At 36.0% G+C, this 21,636-nt stretch overlaps 1 protein-coding gene across 2 annotated transcripts; it reads right to left on the bottom strand.

Annotated features, from left to right (window-relative positions):
- Window positions 1-43: 43 nt before the first annotated feature.
- LOC140804472 (uridine kinase-like protein 3) lies at window positions 44-17,536 on the bottom strand. 2 transcript variants are annotated; one of them, XM_073160509.1, is made up of 15 exons: window positions 17,399-17,536; window positions 16,396-16,560; window positions 14,992-15,083; window positions 14,004-14,073; window positions 12,640-12,755; window positions 12,458-12,554; window positions 12,249-12,328; window positions 8,571-8,765; window positions 8,313-8,396; window positions 8,177-8,237; window positions 1,402-1,462; window positions 1,180-1,273; window positions 1,010-1,082; window positions 635-717; window positions 44-442 (listed from the first exon to the last, which is right to left on the bottom strand). In XM_073160509.1, the coding sequence occupies exons 2-15, from the start codon at window positions 16,544-16,546 to the stop codon at window positions 293-295; spliced, it is 1,407 nt and encodes a 468-aa protein (XP_073016610.1). In that variant the 5' UTR covers window positions 16,547-16,560; window positions 17,399-17,536; the 3' UTR covers window positions 44-292. The 2 variants fall into 2 exon arrangements, with proteins under 2 accessions (XP_073016610.1, XP_073016611.1); XM_073160510.1 differs by lacking the exon at window positions 17,399-17,536 and having other exon boundaries at window positions 14,961-15,083; window positions 16,396-16,536.
- Window positions 17,537-21,636: the final 4,100 nt, after the last annotated feature.

Raw genomic sequence — 21,636 nt, 5'->3', positions numbered from 1 at the left:
TCGATAATACACTACACACATATTTTATAGATACCAGCCGAACACAAAATGGAATTATCTGGGATAGATCAGATCTCATATTACATTTGTGATCAATGATAATCAATCAGCTAGCGTACAATAGAATACAACGTGCGGAAAAATTATATGAAAAGTAAGGATCCAAACACTATAATGATGCCGAAATGGATTAAACATTTTATGTGAGTCAAAATTTAATTTTCTTTTAAAGAAAACCGTTCTATTAGACTTTTCGCACGTGCAATCTCATTCAAGACGAATCATTTGTGTTTCACTCATCGTCAGTGCCAAAGTACCGGTCACCAAACTCACCCATACCAGGGATAACACGGAGTTCTTCATTCAAACCAAGTTCAATCTCCGACGTCACTATCTTTAGTCGCGGAAAACGTTTGCAGACTTCATGTACTCCTTTAGGTGCCTGCGTATACAAAGTAATTTGGAAAGATCATTCATCATACTTGATCAGCCAAACTCAGTACTCGCATGAACCAACAACAAAATAGCTACAAAGCTCTCTATGGCTACAGGATGAAAATTGAGCAAAAAAGGAAAATGAAAAAAGCTAGGGAGAGAGGGAAAGCTCAAACAGAATAAGATCCACTGAACTTACAGATATGAGATTAAGGAATATGATGTTGGACTCTGGTACACCCTTTTTAATAATCAGAGTAATAGCTCGAATTGCAGAATTTCCTGCAAATGGATGATGATTCAATGATTCACAATGATAAAGAGAATATACATAAACAAACAGTATCACAAAAAACCAGATAAAAACGAGTACTGAAGGATGTGGGAATTTGGTTGAGTGGGATATTTTTAGGCCACTTTGAGAGAGAAACATGTGTAGAAAAATTGCGCATGTGAACTAAAACTTTATAAATTTCTACTGATAATAAATACAAATTAGAGATAAATGCAAAATCGATAGCATAATGAAATATACTAGCACACTAAATGAATTTTACAACACAAATGGGCTAACCTGTGCCTAATACAGGATCCAATAACAAAACGTGTCTATCCGAAATATCTGTTGGTAATTTTTCATAGATCAGCTGCAAAAAAAGCAAAGCATTTGAATGGAAAAGAGAGTAAATTCAGTTTAACCAAAACAAAAACACACACACAAGAATAAGTGACTTTTTCACTAACTTCTTGCCCATTGTCGCCTTCCCTGTGAATCAGAATTTTGCCGATCTTGATCCCTTTGCAGCATGCTCGCAGAGCATTTTCCATGCTCTCCCCGCTGCGGAAGTTAAAAATTACGTCAAAAGCTAAAACCATAAATACTCAAGGCGTGAATGGAATCCATTAACCATCAAATAGGCAATAAAGAAAATCCTCACAGAAAAATAAAATTGAAACAAATAGAACCTTCTGATTACAGAGACACCACATAATCTCTTACAAAAGTCTACTCCAGTGTACACGGATCCTGCATAAGCAGAGCCCATCATGTAAAGATAGTGTAGCATCGTTAAGAATATAGAGCTAATTGAGAAATAACACGAAAATGACATGGATTAGCAAATGCAACCAACAGACATTTTAAAAAGATGCACAATACAGCAGCAGCACGGCACTTTGCAAGTAAACTTTAAAGAACGTTTAAATGTTTTCAGAAATAAATTCATAAGCCACATGATCGATGGAAACGTAGTTACAAGACAATACATCCGAAATTTCAATTATATTGCAACTCAAAAAAAAACACAACACGACTCACGAAATTTTCGAGAATCACAAGATTCACGAAAGATAAGAACGATTGAACAAAGCGGATTTGGAAACAAAATAAGGATAAACACAGATCTGATAATAAAAACGATAAACCTACTTGAATCGAAGGGAACCTAAAAGCTCTGATATCAAATGATGTGATTCTTCAATCACGAAAAGCAAACACGCACAAAAACGGAGTCACGCCCTCGATTCGATGAAACAAAGAACGTTGTGTTGTTCAGATCTTTTTGAAACAAGTAATGGTTTGTGATATTCATCTCTAAGCTACGAAAAGCTTAGCAACAAATATTCACGAAGATAGCGATCGATTTCTTCATCTTCGTGAATATTTGTTGCTAAGCTTTTCGTAGCTTAGAGGTGAATATCACAAACCATTACTTGTTTCAAAAAGATAAGAACACAACGTTCTTTGTTTCATCGAATCGTCCGATTTTGAGCGCGCTTGCTTTTCGTGATTGAAAAATCGCATCATTGTCGTTTTTGAGGATCGAGCTTGAGAGAAAACAAATGTTTCCCATTGTATTTCCAACCACTTTTAGTACATGATATATAAAGAAGAAATAATCATAACCTATCCAAATCTAGAAGAATTCAAAATCCTAATCTAAAAGAGTTTAAAATACAATCAAAGATAAATCACTATCTTATGTACTTAGGGGGCGTTTGGTTCATGGGATTAGGTGGGTTTATGATTGTTAAACCCACCTAGTCAAGCGTTTGGTACGATTTTTATTTAACCAACTCAATCCCTCCTATAAATTATTAAGTTGTATAAGGTGTGATAAAATAATCACTCCTCACCCCCTAGGATTATTTATCCAACTCTTAATCCATCATATTTTCCAATTTTACCCTTCTCTTATATCCAAACTCACCGCCACGACCGACCACCTGCCGCAGCCGTCCGACCCCGCCGCCGCCTACTGCCGACCGACCGCCAGAATACCGCAGCCGCCGTCGTTCGACCACCTCCGGCCGACCGCCGCCTACTGACGGCCGACCGCCACCGCAGCCGACCGGCCGACCACCGCCTCCGCCAACCACCACACCGATGCCGCCGCCGGAGTAACGAAGAAAAAAAAAAGGCAATTTTGTCATTTCATCAAAAAATTCAAAATTATCTCACACTTAAAAATCATACCAAACATAATACAATTTTACATTGTATATTACATTTCTATCACAATCATTTATTTTATCATTTAAAAAGAAAAGGACAATTTTGTCATTTCATCAAAAAATTCAAAATTATCCCACGCTTAAAAATCATACCAAACATAATACAATTTTACATTATATATTACATTTCTATCACAATCATTTATTTTATCATTTACATACTAATCATTAGTTTATTTTATCCTCCAAACCAAACGTAGCCTTAGTGGATAATAATCCATTATCTACTTATTAGATAATAATTCAATATATTATTCAACACTCCCCCTCAACCTGTCATATAAGTTGATCGTGCCAAGCTTGGAACTCAAATCTTCATAAATGGGCCTGTGAAGTGCTTTCGTGAGTATATCTGCAACTTGCAATTGGGTAGAAGTGTAGTCGAGGTCTATCATCCCCTTTTCAATCTTATCACTAATGAAATGTCGATCAACCTCAATGTGTTTTGTTCTGTCACGATGGATTGGATTTTTTGAGATGCTAATGGCAGCTTGATTATCGTACATTATTTCTATAGGATAACCATCTTCCACTTTTAATTCATTGAGAAGTCTCTTGAGCCATATTCCTTCACAAATTCCGTTAGACAATGCACGGAACTCGGCTTCAGCACTACTACGAGCTACCACAGGTTGCTTCTTGCTCCGCCATGTTACCAAGTTCCCCCATACAAATGTGCCATAGCCTGACGTGGAACGTCTGTCTGTAGGAGATCCAGCCGAATCAGCATCACTATACACTTTGATTTTTCTGATAGATGATTTCCTAAAGAGTAGTCCTTTGCCAGAAGTCCCTTTCAGATATCCCAACACCTAATATGCTGCATCAAAGTGTTTTTCCGTCAGAATATTCATGAATTGACTGATAACACGAACCACAAATCCAATATCCGATCGTGTATGTGCTAGGTATATAAGTTTGCATATTAGTCTTTGATATCTCCCCTTATCAACAGGAGGACTGTCCTTTTTAATACTTATCTTGATGTTTGGATCCATCGGAGTACCCACAGGTTTGCACCCTAACATACCAGTTTCTTTCAGTAAGTCAAGAACATATTTTCATTGTGAAATTCAGATATCCAGAGATGATCTTGCCACTTCCATTCCCAAAATATACTTTAGAGTGCCAAGATCTTTCATTTCAAATTCTTTCGAGAGAATCAGTTTCACGCGGACCATTTTGTCTGTATGATTTCATGTAAGTATAATGTCATCCACGTACACTATAATGGTACAATATTCCCTTCTTTAGAGTTTTCACAAATAACGTGTGATCAGATTGACGTTGAGTGTAGCCATGTTTCTTCAACACATTGGTAAATCGATGGAAGCAGGCTCTAAGTGATTGTTTAAGCCCATATAGAGACTTTCTCAATCTGCACACCTTATTTTTCGTATCTGTTGATTCAAAGCCTGGAGGAATGTTCATGTAAACTTCTTCTTCAAGGTCACCATTGAGAAATGCATTCTTAACATCGAGCTGATACAGAGGCCAGTCTAGGTTGGCTGCAATGGACAATAGAACTCGAACAGTGTTGAGTCGGGCAACAGGAACGAAAGTTTCTTGGTAGTCAATAGTAGTCAATACCATAAGTTTGTGAATATCCTTTAGCCACAAGTCTTGCTTTGAACCGCTCTATATTTCCATCGGACTTATGTTTGATTATGAAGATCCATTTAATCCAACATGTTTCTTTCCAGCCGGGAGATTAGCGATGTGCCATGTATTATTCTTCTCCAGTGCTCTGATTTCATCATAAACAACGGCCTTCCAGTTCGGATGACTGAGAGCTTCGTTAATGTCCCTTGGAACCTGAATCATGTCTATAGTGGATAGAAAAGCATGATATACAGGACAGCGTTGAGTAGTCATGGACAAGTTGATTTTGTACAGGCTGTACATTCTTTTGATGATGTATCCTTCGGGAATAGACATGAGGTAGTGGGCTGATTATATTTTTTCAGCTTGCTCATTGATGGAGGGACATGATGGCTTGGGGATCGGTTCAATGTATGGTATTGTGGTTTCCCAATGTAGCGGTTCATCGTTTGAAGACTCCTCTTGAACCGATGTATTGGGATAGAATGATGCAGACTCAAAAAAGGTAATATCCGTGGAAGAGTAAAAAAATTTTGTGACGGGAGAATAGCATTTGTACCTTTTTTTGGTGAGGAGAATAACCAAGAAATATGCACTTGACAGCGCGTGGTTCGAGTTTGCCGCGATTATGGGAGTGGATTTGAACAAAGCATGAGCAACCAAAAACCTGAAGGGGAATCTCGTGAAGAATATGTGAATTGGGGAAAAATTTTGTAAGCATTGGATGGGGGTTTGAAAATTTAGGACTCGAGAGGGCATCCGATTAATGAGGTAAGTGGCTGAGAGAATGGCATCACCCAGTGGGACTTTGGGACATTCATAGTGAAAAAAAGTGATCGAGCAACTTCAAGGAGGTGACAATTTTTTCACTCAGACACTCCGTTTTGTTGGGGTGTATCAACGGAAGAACTTTGATAAATAATCTCATGCTTTGCAAGTAACCCCCCAAACAGAATCGAAGTACTCCCTTGCTATGTCTGTTTGTAAAATTTGAATATGGGTAGAAAATTTTGTCTGAATCATTGTGTGGAAATGTTTGAAAATCTGTGAAGTCTCTTATTCATCTTTCATCAAGAACACCCACGAAAGACGTGTATGATCATCGACAAATAAAATAAACCAGCGAGTGCCACTCATATTATTTACATTTAAGGGACCCCAGATGTCACTGTGTATAAGAGAAAATGGATTTGATGGTTTGTAACAATTAAGCGTGAAAGTTGTACGAGTGTGTTCAGATAATTGACAAAAATCGCATTTAAGAGAATGCAGATTTTTAATATTAAACAAAAAGGGGAAAAACTTGCGAAGATACCAAAAATTTGGATGGCCTAATTGATAATGCCACAATAAGATATCACTATCCTCGTTCAACGTGGAAACAAAATGAGAACAGAAAGGTTGGGAAAGACTTGGGGTTGGGGAGCTCTTGGAAACATTCATTTTGAGAAGATACAGTCCAACACAAAGATCAGCACTGCCAATCTTCTTCCCCGATGCTGAATCCTGTAAAACACACGAATCAACAAATAACTTAGCTATGAATCATTATTGAGCTTACTTACAGACAACAGAGTACATGCAAGATCTGGTACAAATCAAAATGTACGAAGGTGAATATCATCAGTCAATTGAATTGATCCATAACCAACAACTCTAGATAAGGATCCGTTTGCAATTTGAACTGTATTCGAAGCATTACACGGGCTAAAGGATTGAAAACAACTCATATTTCCAGTCATGTGGTTAGACGCACACGAGTCTACTATCTAGGATAACAGTTTATGTTGAGCAGTCGAATGAAATGAGAAAATACTGTGTGAGCCATGTTACTAGTGCCAATGAGTGAAGGAGAAGTGGCAAGAGTATTCTGACCAAACAGCTTATGGAGTAGTTCGAGTTGTTCTTTGGTTAAAGGATGTTGAGGTTGCTGATTTACAGGATGTTCTTCTGTTACGGCTGCATTGGCTCGTCTTTCACGTGTTGGCTTCCAATCCACAGGTTTCCCATCGATTTTCCAACATGTTTCCAGCATATGAGTGGGTTTCCGGCCTTTGGAGCACCATGGACAACCTGTCTTCATCTGGGTTTGTGGGGGTCGCATTGCACCAAAATCATCGGCAGCGGAGAACGAATGATTCTGCGTAGCTAGTGCAGAACCATCGACAGACTTTGGAGGAACTAGAGGACCCAACATAACTTTCCTGCGACTTTCCTCGTGACGCACTTTTGAAAAAACAGCCCGAAGACCAGGGAGAGGTTTTGTTCCCAACATCCGTCCGCGCACTTCATCCAATGTAGTGTTGAGGCCCGATAAAAATTTGAATATGTGTTTCCTTTCCACAACCACATGACATAGACCAACACCATCAGGGCACTTCCACTCATGAGCCTCGAAAAGGTCAATCTGTTGCCATAGCTGAGTGAGGGAATTAAAATACACCGTAACAGTGGAGTCATCTTGACGGAGGTCCTGAAGGTTGCTTTCTACAGCAAACAATTCTAATGTATTATCCTTGGATACGTATCACGGGCGGCCTCCCATTTGTCTTTGGCTGTGGTATAGAGGAGAAAATTCACTTATTTCAGTCGTCATGGAGTTGATCAACCAATACATTACCATATAATTTTCGGAATTCCAGTCCCTAAACTTGGAGTCGGATTTTTCAGGGCGATTCGATGTACTGGTGATGAATTCATCTTTTCCTCTTCGACAGATGAACATCATTTAGATTGTGACCATTTAATTTGTGGCAAGTATTCGGGATAGAGGAAGCATCGGCGGCCGCCAGAGTGATGGGCACTACTGGAGTTGCAGAGCTGGAAGCTGAAGATTTGAATGAAGAAGTTATGCTGTAATGATTTAATTTTTTTTACAGCTATGATACCATGTCGTTTTGAGGATCGGGCTTGAGAGAAAACAAATGTTTTCCATTGTATTTCCATCCTTTTTCATTACATAATATATAAAGAAGAAATAATCATAAGCTATCCTAATCTAGAAGAATTCAAATGTCCTAATCTAAAAGAGTTTAAAATACAATAAAACATAAATCACTATCTTATCTACTTGGTGGATAATAATCCATTATCTACTTATTAGATAATACTTCAATATATTATTCAACAATATGAACTGTGATTTTTATTCTAGTTGAAAAGATGATATATATGGTACACAGCAAACAAATAAGTAGAGCTAAAAAAAGGACGAGCAGAATAAGTTGAAGCAGGAAAAGAGAATAGATTAGAAGCAACAAATACATACACCGAGAAAGAATTTACTGCCACAAAAAATCTCAGACGTTTCAGACGAGTTAACCTTGTAAATTTTCATAACTTCCCTGGTAAATCTCAAACGTTTCAGACGAGTTAACTTTGTAAATTTTCATAACTTCCCTGGTACAAGTTATTACATTTCAGCGTGAATCTTTTCAATTTTTGATAAATTGTTAGTTATTTTGTATGAAAAATATGTCTCTCATCAACAATTGACAGCTACCTTTGAGCTTTACAAGGAACACTCATTAACAGACTATGGCAGTGCCTTCAAAGAGTACATTCATTTTGAATGTTCAAGGAAAGATGATCGAATGATCATAGATAATTCATGATGGGGCCTCACCAGTTGGAGTAATTACAGGCTTCTCGGTGAATGGCAGATGCCCAAGACCATGTTCAACAACCTAATTGACATGTGGAAGAAAGGTAAGTCCATATTGAAAAAATTGTGGTCAAATAACTTCGATAGACAAGCCTACCAAGCGAATCAGCCGGTCAGAATAAAATACAAAGTCGTGTTTTGTTGCTTCAGCATCACGTATCAGGGTGTGCATGCCACGTATCTAGATTAGACAATAAGGATCTCAGATGATCAAAAGTGAATAAAAAAATTAATATGTGATAGCAAGACTATATTCATAAATTATATTCATTTTGTAGAACCAAAGGATAATCGGCTAGATAAACATCAAAAAGTAGTAAGCTGAGAAATTAAATTAGCAAGGATGTCACTATACCTGAAATGTTGATTGAATGACATACAAATTCGGATATATTTTACAAAGATCGTGTTGGCCAAGTTTAGTCCGAATATGTTGGACGATCAAATCAATAGCAACATGATTGTCTCCACCACGCGGAATAATGATATCTGCATACTTCTTTGTCGGAAGTATAAAATCATCAAATGCAGGTTTCACAAATTTCGAATACTGCAAACAGGTGATCAGATATTAATGATGTATTTATCACTCCAAAAAAATATAAACTGTAAATGAAAAAAGAAATTGACAGTGAAGAACTCAAAAAATTTGAAGCTTGAAAATTATGAGTTCATGACCACACCATACAAAGGAAATTAAACAAAATAAAATTATAAAGATACAAAGACATGGGGATAATTTAGCCGGTGGAGTAAAGTTGTAGAACGCGTAATTAGACTGCGTATAAGCCGTGCATAATTCTAGTATTTTAAATTAAATTAACTTCATTGCATGAGTATTTAAATGCTTTCTTTGAAGTTAATTATTTTATTCAGTAGTCTAGATTTTATTCTTTTCAGTTATTTCAGTGAGGCCGGACTGGAGTTGGAGTAAAGAGATAAAATTTATTAGTAAGAAAACATTTTCTAAAATTTATTTAAGGTAAATAATAAGTAAATTTATTGTAAAAAAAGGTTTAAGGAATTATTTAAATAAGTGGAGATAAGTATTAAATAAAGCTCAATAATTAATTCCTTAAATTCTCTAAAATATTTAATGAGTAGATAAAGCATTAAAGATTTAAAATTCAATATTTAAGAAATAATTTCCCTTTATTCTCTTAAGATTTTCGGCCACCCTTGTTAAGATTTAAATGATTTTGACAACTCATTCATTTTATTTCTTTCCTTAATCTTTTCTTGGAGATAATTCCTCTCCATTTTTAACCACCACTAATTAACAATTAAGCATTATCCTCCCTCACTTTATTAAGCTAGAAATCGGCCATGCACCCCACAAATTATCCCTCAAATCAAATCATATCATTATCATTCCTTATTCTCACAAACTAAATAGATAGCAAGAATTATTCTCTCCTTTTTATCTTGCAAACTTCCCATACTCTTCCCTAGACATTTCCCTCTCCCCCAATCTCGAAATTCAGAGCATATTCAGAAGAAAAACCAGCCAAGAAACCGTGAGGAGCCATAGAAAAATAGGAGAGAAATCGAGTAAAAGAAAAGATAAGCAAAGCGCTCCGTCTCCTCCGCGCCGCGTCGTGTATTTCTTTCGTTTTCTTTCAAAACGAAACCAGGCATGTTTATGATCTTTCTTGCTCTTCAATCAAGTCCTACTATTATTTTTAAACATCACTTGTACATGATTTTATACAAGAAACCGAAATATACATCAAGCCTTTTCGAAATGCATGTGCAGATTTTTTTTCGACTTCATGGCAGCTTCACGGTTTTCTCAAGTTTTGTGGTTTCAGGTGGATGGTTCGATTCCAGGCTCACTAGGCTACATCTAGACACATACTAGGGTGTGTCAAGACTGTGATGGTCCATTCAAACAAGCCCCATGCATGACAGAAATCGAAAATAACAGCAGCTTCTCTTCCTTGCCATTTATGTTTCGAAATTCTGTGTGTGCTGTCAAAGGAGAAAGGATCTGATCTTGGCTGCCCAAGGGCCTATAGCCATGGTTAGATCACTTCCCTAGCATGTCTAATGACGTGACTAAGTCGCCCTTTTGGTGGCTTGGTCCATGGTGCGCCGGTTTTTGAATCAAAAGCAAGAACAGCCCCCTCTCCTTCTCGGCCCTTCGGTTTTTGACAGAACTTGTGCTTCGAGTTTTGTGGAATGGTATGGATCTTGGTTGACCTATGGCCCTTAGCCACGGTTCATACCCTACCACTGGATGTCTAAATCGTGCCATGGTCAATGAAATAGGTCACTGGAACGACACAAGACAACGAACGAAGCAGAAACCCCCAAGCGCGCAGATTTCGTTCTTGGCTAGGGGTGTGGTCGTGTTTCTGGTGTGGTTCGGATTGTGGCTGGCCTAGGGCCCTTAGCCATGGTTCAAATCATTCCTTGGGATGTTGTGGAGAGGCTCTGGTCGGTGGTTCAAGCCCCAATGGCCAAAAGTCTCGCAAACGACGCGATGCAAGCGAAGTTGCTGCTGCTGGAATTTGACAGCAACTTGCTGTGACGGTTCGGAGGCTCGTTCGAGTTCTTGGTTGGCTTTTAGCCTATGGTCTTGGACTGGACAGTGCCTCATCGAGTTAGGAAGGCCACGTTTTTGGCCGTTCGTGATTCGGATCATTTTTGAAGTTGTACGAGAATTTACGGTGCGATGTGCCAAATTGACTCTCGAAAGAGCATTTCATGTTTTGGCCTCCATTTCACCTAAATTTCGACCCTCATCATTTTAGGAGCATAAATTCATAATTTTAAGCGTATTTTAATCATGACGTTACGTTGGTTCAGTGTTGGTTCGCGTTGGTTCGGAGTCATGATTAAATACGAAGTCGTTAGTAGTAATTGTCGCATTTTCAAACTCAATTGCATAGTTTGGTCAAGAAAAATCTATTGCATATTTTTCATGGCATATTTAGGTCGCAGCGAGCCTGGGGACGATCCAATCCAGTTGGTAAAATAATACAGGATATTTCTTTTTGCCATTGAATTTTATTACGTGCATAAAATAAAAAATACTTATTTTTTAGATTTATGCGATATTGCTTGTGGTCAATTCACTATCATGGGAGTATTATTTTACACGGTCGCCAGTGACCGATTAGTTCAGTTTGGTACCACCCGGTCTCCAGTGACCGATCAGTTCAGTTTGGAACCCCGGTCGCCAGTGATCGAACAGTTCAGTTCAGTGCAGAGGCCACATGCGAACACCATAATCTCAACAGAAAATTATTTCATATTATTTCAGTACAGGGCTCCAAGGAGCAAACATTTTTACTATGATTTTTCAGTTCAAGTTATGCACTTATTATAATTGCTCAGTTCAAGTTATTTTCAGTATGCCCCATGACATGATATTTTATCCCATGCAAGTTTTAATATAGTATTTACTCGTTATCTACGATATATGCATGCTGAGTCTTTAGGCTCACTAGACTTGATTGTTGTAGGTGCTGATGAGCATGGGGCCGAGGGCGGGAACCAGTGAGCCAGCTTGGGTCGGCAGTAGTGGCACCCGAGGATCCTCATTTACAACACTTACCGCTTTATGCAAACATTTTTATCAATTGTTGGATATTCTTAAATTGTTATTTTTGCAAACAAATATTTCCTTTCGCTGCCATTTTTGAATATCAAACTTTGTTTATCGGTTTAGTTATGAATGAGACATTTTTATTATTTAAAAAGAAAATTTTTAATTTTCCGCAAAATTTCAAGCACAAATTTCCGGGCCTTTATAAAAGTATAATTGAAAAATGACAAATGCGTCTCAAACTAAGATGGGAATAAATGTTAACCATATATTATTATATTTATAGAATTATCAAGTACTCTAAGAAAACTAAAAGAAGTTACAGGAAAACGTTAAATACACAATAATTTAGCACAACTTTTTCAAAACAACAGTGAGTCCATACATGAATGTGGCATCATATCTATTAAAAATGCACATACAAAGTAAGAGCAAAAAAATTCGTTAATTATTTATGTAGAAGAAAATGTATGTTTTTACCTGATCAAGCACCGTACCAATGTCTCTACCCTTTTCTACTATGTCACGCTTTATTCTTCTTGCTAAGCGTACATCAGCATCTGCACTGAGACTTTGATATTGTGAAAATTACCATACAAGTGTTTTGTCACGAAAATGAGAAAAGATGTTTGACATGCCGAAGGAATTTATAACCATGCAAAAACAAATGGAAAAGGTAGAAAGAGAACCTGTGTCAACAAATATCTTCATATTCATCATATTCCGCACACGAGGATCGTGAAAGACAAGTATACCTTCTAAAATAATGACATCTGAGGGGTTAACCTGCCAAACATTAATAAAGGGGTATGATTTAAAAGAAACAAGGAAAACAATGATAACTTGAATAAACTTTGCCAGAAAAAATTACTCTCCGGGCAGGAAAGATGTTTTTATAACTCTTGAAATCATATTTTGGAATATCCACCGGTTGACCATGTTTTAATTTCTCCATTACACACAATAACTGCTCTATGCTGAATGCATCTGTCAAAAATAAATCTATCAGAGGTAGCTCAAAATTCTTGTGATGAACCAACCCCAAAATTGCAAATGATAATCCATGAGGAAAACATTCACCTTAAAAAGTAATAAATAACAAGCTTGGTTGTTTATTCATATAACCAAGCCATAGGTCTCAAGTCTCAACCAGAGAATTTTAAGGGCACATGCTGAAACATAGCAGGAAGAGTTAGCATAAATGCCCAATATGCCAATAGTAGGCTATCTGTTATTTAAATTCTATTTTATGAAATTCTCATAAGGATTGCTGATTGTGATATATTTATATTAACATTTTAATAGACATCATGTATTGATGATTAACCTCAGACTGCCATTGAAAAAAATATTAGGGATAAGTTTACTAAATGCCCAATACTAAAAATGAGTCACTAAAATATCCTTATTATAAATTTTTTATTGTGTTTGGATGGAATGATTTAGTTTGAACGAATGTATTTGATTTGGGAATTTTGAAATATGGATTTCAACTGCCACGATTATTGGATGAATTTGAAATTTTTATAATTGCTATTAAAAATTAAAAGGAGATGAACTTGAAATCCTCGTGATTAAACATATATTGACAACTATAATGCATTTGAAATCCATGATTTTCGAATGACTCAACTCAAATGCACCATTACATTTGGTATGACAGGTTATACTAGAGAATTTCAAATTGCATGTGTGCACCATTAAGAGACATCGTAATAATTTTGTGCAATAGCACTATAAATTGGTTTGGACTTTGGTTGCACATCTGATTAACTGAGGATTGCAAGATTGTGATCTCGGGTCAGTTATGATTCCTACATAGTTATGCTTTGTTTTGACGATTTGTCACCCTTATATCCGATTGACCTATGCGTTTTTTCAGCAAATAATTTACGAAAATTTCCGGCTACAGCTTGTAAGTGCCAAGATATGATGTATTGTATTGTATGCTAACCATGATGGAAAGATCCCCGACAATTGATACTCTCTTTTCTTTTTCTTTTTCTTTTTTTGTATCAACAATTGTTACTCATTCTTATCTAGCTATTCACGACACGTGGACTTTCCAAATGAAAATTAAGACTTATTTTGAATAAGCGGAAAAGTCACCGAAGAGACGAAAAATGTCGGGTTCAAGGATGCGAATTTTCCAAGTTAATAAGCGGAAAAGTCACCGAAGAGACGAAAAATGTCGGGTTCAAGGATGCGAATTTTCCAAGTTAAAACAGAACTAACCGGGATGGTCAAAGTTGTATTCATGAACTCTTTGAAGTTCATCAGGTGTCAAATTATGATAAAAAGAATCCTGCAAAATTATCACTAAGTGTGTTAGCTGTACAATTAGTTGTCTAATTCACAAAAACCACATAGCAAAAATGTTAAAAAATTACTTAAATACAAGTTAAATTAATTGGGCGCTCCCCGGAAATTCACACATATCATGATACAATTACATACCAGAACATAACCAACAATCTGAACAAATGAAGTTGAAGCAATGTCATAGTTCAATAGCGGAAAAATGAACGAGATTCCATTCCAACAAAAAAGTCATTTATTTTCCAAAAACATTTGGGAAGAATATAACAGAACTCGTTTTGCAAACTCTTGAACAAACTGGAGAAATGTAACACTGTGATTAAAAAAACACCTAATTAATCAGAGAATACTAGGAAAAAATCCGGATGAATAATAAGAAAAATAAACCAATTAACAACACCTCTAAAACCATCGGGGGTTTATATAAGAAGAAATCTCAAAAAAGAATGCATGCTATACTGGTAAAATAAATTACTTGTATCTATATATGAACTGCTTAAGCTAGAGACAAATTGGATGCGACAGCATTTAAAGTTCAGACTAGAAGGCGAGAGATATTGACAAAATAACTAGAACCCATAAAAACAATGGCAATAGAAATATAAATTGATCTTACATGGACGATTAATTTTCCTTCCATACATCAACAATTACGAGGTCATTAAACCTCACTTCATAAATTAGGAAAATAGAAGTTAAAAGCATAAGAAACATTATAGGTTATAGAATTAGCCTTAACCTCTTTGATTCTGTAAAAGAAACCAGGAAACCAATTGTTGTGCAAGTGGTCAATGAAAATAAAGTGTGAACCACAGATGTAGGTTCAAACTGCTCCGACTTTAAAAGGGAAAGAAAGGAAACTGAATATTATACTCTCAATGAAGATGCAAATACAATGTGATACCTGGTTGACAAGTACAACTCGCTGATCATGAAGCTGCTCAATAATCATATCACAAACAGTGGTCTTCCCAGATGCCGCGCCTCCGGCAACTCCTGAGAAGCAAAAACATTCAAGATTACCAACAAGACGCCTTTGGAAAAAGGAATGAGGTGTAAGAGATCATAGAAAAAATATTACAATGGACTTAAACTAGGGGTAAAGATAAGAAACTACTTCAATTTCACCAGAAGAAGTCAGAAAGTCTAAGGTAATTATGACAACTATGTCCTAGGCCACTCAAAACTCACTGGACCATGCACCCCCGTTGAAAAATTCAACTGATGTCAGTATCTATTATGTGGCATTTTTCTTTAAAAAAATAATCCAAAACAAATATAAGCAGTTTAAAATTTAAGTTTAAGATCAGCAATATTTGCACTTAACTGCATACAGGCAAACCAAGAGGCTTGATTTCAAATTAAGATCTTCATTTCTTGTAGACACTTTAACTTGTTCCAAGCAATATTCCATGGAGTCGAGTTAACTCATGTAAATTCACCCAGATTTTATCTCACTGAATCACAAATCTCTTTGCAATAGAAAACTAAAGGAAGTTCTTCAAAAAAACAAATCACCCACCACATGTAGGGTTTTATCAAAAACACAAATTTGAGGCACTTCTTATACAATTCATGGCAGGGGATGTTTTACGTCATTAGAGATCTCTTCTTCAATTTAGTTCCTGCAATTCATCAACTATTCCTACATTAATTATACAACTAATTTGCTGCTTGCAAATTGAAATCTTCTGACATTCTGCAGACCATAAACAAATATCAGATAGTATTAGATACAATTTATATATAGCGAACAAGTAGTACACCTGCACTTATCGACCCACTGACCACCATTAGCTGAATCAATCATACATGTGTGGTCTTGAAACATTATAACAAATTCACCACAGATAAAAAAAGGTTTCAAATCATAAAATTCCAGGTATCACAAATTATGTGGCAAGTGTGTGTTGGGATGGGTGAAGTCGACAGAACAAAAGATACTTTACAAAAATTTTTGATGCAGTCTATTAATCCTTTCAAAGCTAATATATTTGGCATGCATTGATATTTGATAACATGGAAAATCTTGACACTTGTTGTTTTTCATTGTTGAAATCAGCTCACAAAATAGAAATTTGCAACCTTTGAGCTTGATTATCATTTTTTTTCCTAAATGAAGAGGTCGAGTATCACTTAGAGCTTGTCCAGATCTTCCTAAAGTGATTTATTTGGATCTTACTAACACAATAGAGACTTAAAAAGACAAGACCAGGATTGATCTTCCATCCTGCATAGAATCACAAATCCAAGATAGCCACATTTAAACCTTTCATTATTCTCAAAAATGAAATGTAATTTCACACACCTATCACAAATGGTTGCTTGGCATCTTCAGTAGAAGATATAACAGGTTGATCGACAATTGAAGAACTTGCATCTGCAGTTTCTAAATGAAATCCAGAAAAATGAACCCCGGATGAAGCCTCTATCAGATCTTCAATTGCCTTTGAACCCATTTATCAAGCTTTCCCTGCACTATCAAACGCTCTCAAGTAAGAATAAAAAATGCAGAAAAAAAGGCATTGACCTGAAGATTTATAGAAATGTAGCCTTGAAAAGGCATAGGATTAGTATGATTACAGCAAAAATCTTCTACCATTCAAGAGGTAGCTTGGGGCATCACTATAAGAGAAAGCAAAGCCAAACTTTCATCTCTTGGTCATTCAAAAAGGGATATATTCCACATAAGAAATTTATTGCGGAAGCAAAAAGATAAGATTCATTGTCACATCTTCTTGTTTTTTCTCCAATACAAAAATCTAAGAAGCTGATTTCCCACGCTGTAGATATTTCACATCCATAGATTATAAGATTAAGAAAAGGCACCAGATCCAACACATTAAAAAAAATGTTAACCCTGCCCCAAAAAAAGAAGAAGTATTTTCACACAAACAAAATATCCGGAAGCATTCTTCCACTGAACACTCAACTTGGTAATAAAAGCTTCCCCAGGTATCCAAAAAAGAGGGACGAGACAAAAGAAAGAAAGATCCACTGCACCAAATCAGTAACAGAGAAACGATCCACTGAACTACACGCAGAGAACCAAATCATAACATCGATAAATCCAAGTTTCGCCATTGCAACATTTGCAGCTCTACGCCACTTAAATAGAATATTCAAAGTACCCAAAAAAGAAGACGACAAAAGATGCAATCACCCGATTTATCGGAATGAAAAACATAACACAAACAGATTTTTTCACAAATAATGATCAGATTCTTGGTAAGAAACGTGATCTTAGAGCTTCGTACACCAAAAAAAAAAAATTAATGTAGCTATTTTTGCATCAACAAGGCATTAAATACCAGGCAAGTGAATAAATTATGATTTCTACAATCAATTAATGTGGCCTTTTAGCTTCTTCGCCTCGATTTTGAGATTTTCGAACACTTCAGAGAGGAATCAGTTGCAGACTTTGGTTACATCAGCCAACGCACGGAAAATTTTAGATATATAAATATAAATTGTCGGAGTGGGGCCCACCACGATGAAAACGTGAGAAAAATAACTCTTTCTAATTTGAATTTTCGCTCTCATTCGATATATATTTCCTCTGAAAAACAGCCGCCGGTGATATGTTAAGACAAAAATGTGTGTGAGTAAGTTTGATTGGTCGTATTTTGTGAGACGGATTTTTTATTTGGATCATCTATGAAAAAGAGTTATTTTTTATTCTAAGAGTATTATTTTTTATTGTGAATATCGATAGAGTTACTCATCTCACACATAAAGATCTCGTATTTCGATGGAAGTTGTTTATTGCGAGCTTAAACAGAGAAGGAATTATAATTTTTTATTTTTAAAAATAATTAGCCATTAAAAAATATATAGTTTTAAATATTTACTCACATAATAATAATAATAATTTTCGTGGAATAAAAGGTTTTGAAAAAAATTACTGCTTCAAAGTAAAAATATCTAATCAAAACAGGGCCATGTATTGGTCTTGTGTTTGTGCCTATGTGCATGATACATAAGCAAGCCCCCGTGGAAGTTGGAACCTTGGGTGAATCCAAACTCGGGGTTTACTTCATCTTACGCGGACCTCTCCCATGTATACATCTTGTGTTTGTGTCAACGTGCATAATAAATACACAAGCCCAGTGGATGGATTCTAGTTGATGTGATTCTAGTGAATTAGGTGAGATGGTTCGGGTTAATCCACCAAATCTGATAAGAATTTTATGAGGGACAAACGAGCAAGAGAATATATACTGAGATGTTAGTCTAAACCCAAAAAATACTATTTAACAAAACAAACAGTGAAATATAGATATTCATGGGCACATGGATGTGGCTTGGATGTGTTCATATGTTTGTTTCCAACTTATATGCACCCTTGAGAAGTCACTCGAGCACCAAGTCTCGTGGTGACATGCGTCATACTTATCCGCAGACCGCAATACATATAGAATTGGCGTTGTCACTCAAAATTTCGTATTTTGCACAAAAACTAATCTTCTAGCTCATATCCAATATTATTTCATAATAAATCTCTACAGAATTAATGAAATGTATGTTATTACTTTTCACAATATACATACGTAAACACGATTATATATGGACTTTGAAAGGAAAGACATATATTTCTTAATTATATTTTCTTTTTTGATAAATATCGTGCATATATTAAATTATACAGTTTTTTGTCTTTCTAGACTATTGATATCCTAGATCAATTTTAGACATCAAAAATTTATTTAAAAGACTGTATTTTCTAATGAAACTCTTGTTTACATATTTTGTAGGATTATTTTTATGTAATTAACTCTAGTACACAGAAAAAGCTTATAAATAATAGAGAAGTATAGCTTGAGAGACGCCACAGGAGAGCAAGCACGATAATTGATGATTTATATTGAAGATGTCAAGTGCTCGAACCAAAGCGTATTGAATTGTTTTGGTGAAGTTTTAAAGATATTCACTGTAATAGCCGATCGTTTCTCTTCTTTTATTAATGATTTATGGTATTATATGATGATAGTTCATGGCTTTACTTTATGGTATGAATAGTAATGATGTGATAGAATGGGATATAGATATAATTGGTCGCATGTATATCATGTGGTTTACAAATGAAAGTGTGAAGTAATGTTATACTTATTGAACTATATTACATATGAAGTCGATGGTGATGTAAAAGGGTGGCGTAAGAATGATTAGAATGGATGGATAGAATAGAATGTTGGTCATGAGTAAAATGGGTAATGGAAGTGCATAAACTATATGAAACTGTGGCAGTAATTGTGGTTTTTAGCATAATGATTTGGATTTTGATCCAAATGATATAAGGCCACTACCAATAGAAATCTAAGATATAAGGCTACAATTTTTATGTTTTGAGTTTTGTTCAATCATGTGGAAGACAAACCAAAAGTGTCCGAAGTGTGTCTTGTGTATCGTTGTTCTTGCACTGATACATGTTGGGAGATTGAGCTTAACTTTTTACTCAGACCTTCAAATGACATAAGGCCAACTGGAGATGCAAGAAAGACATAGGGCTACAATTTCATGATTACCATTTTTTTTAATTATGAAGGGAAGAAGCGTTTCAGAAGCAATATTTGTTGTAGCAATGCACAGAGTGCGTCCGAGCGGTAAGATTTGATTGCCCGAGCACGACTAGCTCTGAATTTTTGAGTATTGGCCAAGAGGTCCATGCTAGGGTGGTAAGATATGACCGCCCGAGCACCCAATTAAGTGTAAAAAGCATGTTTTTAGGTTTTGGAATGGATTTATTAGACTTCGTGTGGGGCTCTTTACTCTTAATTGTTATTACAATGCATTTTGATTAGGGTTAATTAATTACAGCGGAAAATGAATTAAAATTTTTTTTACAATGAGCCCAAAAAATCTTGTTTGAATACTAAAATAGTATTTCATCTCATATCATAAAATATGCACACACATAATCAAAACCAACCACATACAAACAACTCATATCTTTGGGACATGGCCCGGTATATAGATACATATATACACTGGGAAAAAAATATAAAACCTCAGCTCAAACTGTGACTCCCTCCAGAAGCACCATCTCTGGCCTCCTGATATCCTGGAGTACATGTCATTGTCCACATACAAAAACAACAACAGCCCCCTCTGGTGAGCAAAGCTCAATCTGAAACAACCACAATATATACCACAAATGTAATATCCCAACCTTTTATCCTTTTATTGTCAATGATGATATTCTATGGTTTGGTGTTAGGGATATATGGTTAAGTTATTAGTGACCATGGTTATTGTTATGGTTTATGAGTATAGTTAATGGAAGGGTTGGTATTTCATGTTATAGCATCAATATGGTTATTGCATTGTATTCATGGTTATTTATTGTATGGTTTTGGTATGGTTAAGTAGATGATTGTGTATTTGAGGAGTTGTTGTTGTCAAGAAGGTATAATGTTGGGAGTTGGATTGATGGTTTGGATGGTTTGAGCCAAATAGGTAATTGGGGTGCACAAACGGTATAAAAATTTTGGTATTTGTTACGGTTTTTAGCATAATGAATGGGATATTGATCCAAATGACATGAGGCCAATTGCATTAGAAAGCTAAGATCTAAGGCCACAACTTTCATGTTGTGAGTTTTGTTCAAATAGTTGACGAAGATGAGTCAAAAGTGGCCCGAAATGTGTTATGTATATCGTCGTTCCTGCACTGACACATTTTGGTAGAACGGGCATAACCTTTTACTCAAACCTCCAAATGATCTGAAACCAGTGGGAGATTCAAGAAACGACATAGGGCTACAAATTTTATGTATACCACTTTGACTAATTCGGAAGAAAAAGTTGAGTTTTGGGTCTTGGACAGAGAGTACACGGACCCCTACACGGACCCAAGCACGGGGTTCGGGTCTTGCCAAACGAAATTTGTGATTTTCAGTGTGTACACTGAAATATACACGGAGGGGGGCACGTGGTCTGTGTCTATGGCGTAGAAAACATATTTTTAAGAGTTTCTAAGCCATTAAGTTATTCATTTCACTTACTCCTCTTGCATCCATCGACTTGGGGAGCTAGGGTTCTTCATTTCTTCTCTTAGTTACTTTCTTTTCAAGGTTTGGATCTTCGAGTTGGAGGTGATCTTCATATCCTAAAGAGCAAGTAACCAAGGTAAGGTAAATTATCTTTTGGGTATTTGGTTGAAGTGAAAGGAATGGTGGTTTAGGCTTGAATGATAATTTATAGGTTGAAGATGTGAAGTTAATGGTATAATTTTGATCTTGTGTTGTAGAATAAACTACAAGTAGCTATCACAACAAGTTCTATTGGTTGTAAGTGGGCTTTTTCCTTGAATGAATCTCATGGCCTATATATATATATGATGGATGATGTTGTTATTATTCCTAGCTCCTTTAATCCATTGATTATATACTTGCTATGTAATGGTTCGTTGATTGGAAGAAAAAGAAAGAAATTTTGATGTCAAATGCTAAGAAAAGAGCTAGTTCTAATTCATGCACACCACATGTTTGATAAAATGATTAAATGGTTCTTTTTATGGCTTGATATTTATATGGTAGTGGTGGTGCTTC

The sequence above is a fragment of the Primulina eburnea genome, chromosome 11 (genome assembly GCF_022965805.1).
Source record: "Primulina eburnea isolate SZY01 chromosome 11, ASM2296580v1, whole genome shotgun sequence".
NCBI classification, from domain to species: Eukaryota; Viridiplantae; Streptophyta; class Magnoliopsida; order Lamiales; family Gesneriaceae; genus Primulina; species Primulina eburnea.
Note: the sequence above shows the minus strand (reverse complement) of the source record. Positions and strands in the feature narration are given on the sequence as shown.

Excerpts from the sequence above, each read along its gene's own strand:
- LOC140804472 (XM_073160509.1), bottom strand. The coding sequence starts at position 16,546 with ATGGGTTCAAAGGCAATTGAAGATCTGATAGAGGCTTCATCCGGGGTT. Across the intron at positions 8,397-8,570 it reads TCATTCAATCAACATTTCAG|ATACGTGGCATGCACACCCT; the intron begins GTATAGTGACAT and ends TGTCTAATCTAG. Across the intron at positions 718-1,009 it reads GGATCCTGTATTAGGCACAG|GAAATTCTGCAATTCGAGCT; the intron begins GTTAGCCCATTT and ends ATCCATTTGCAG.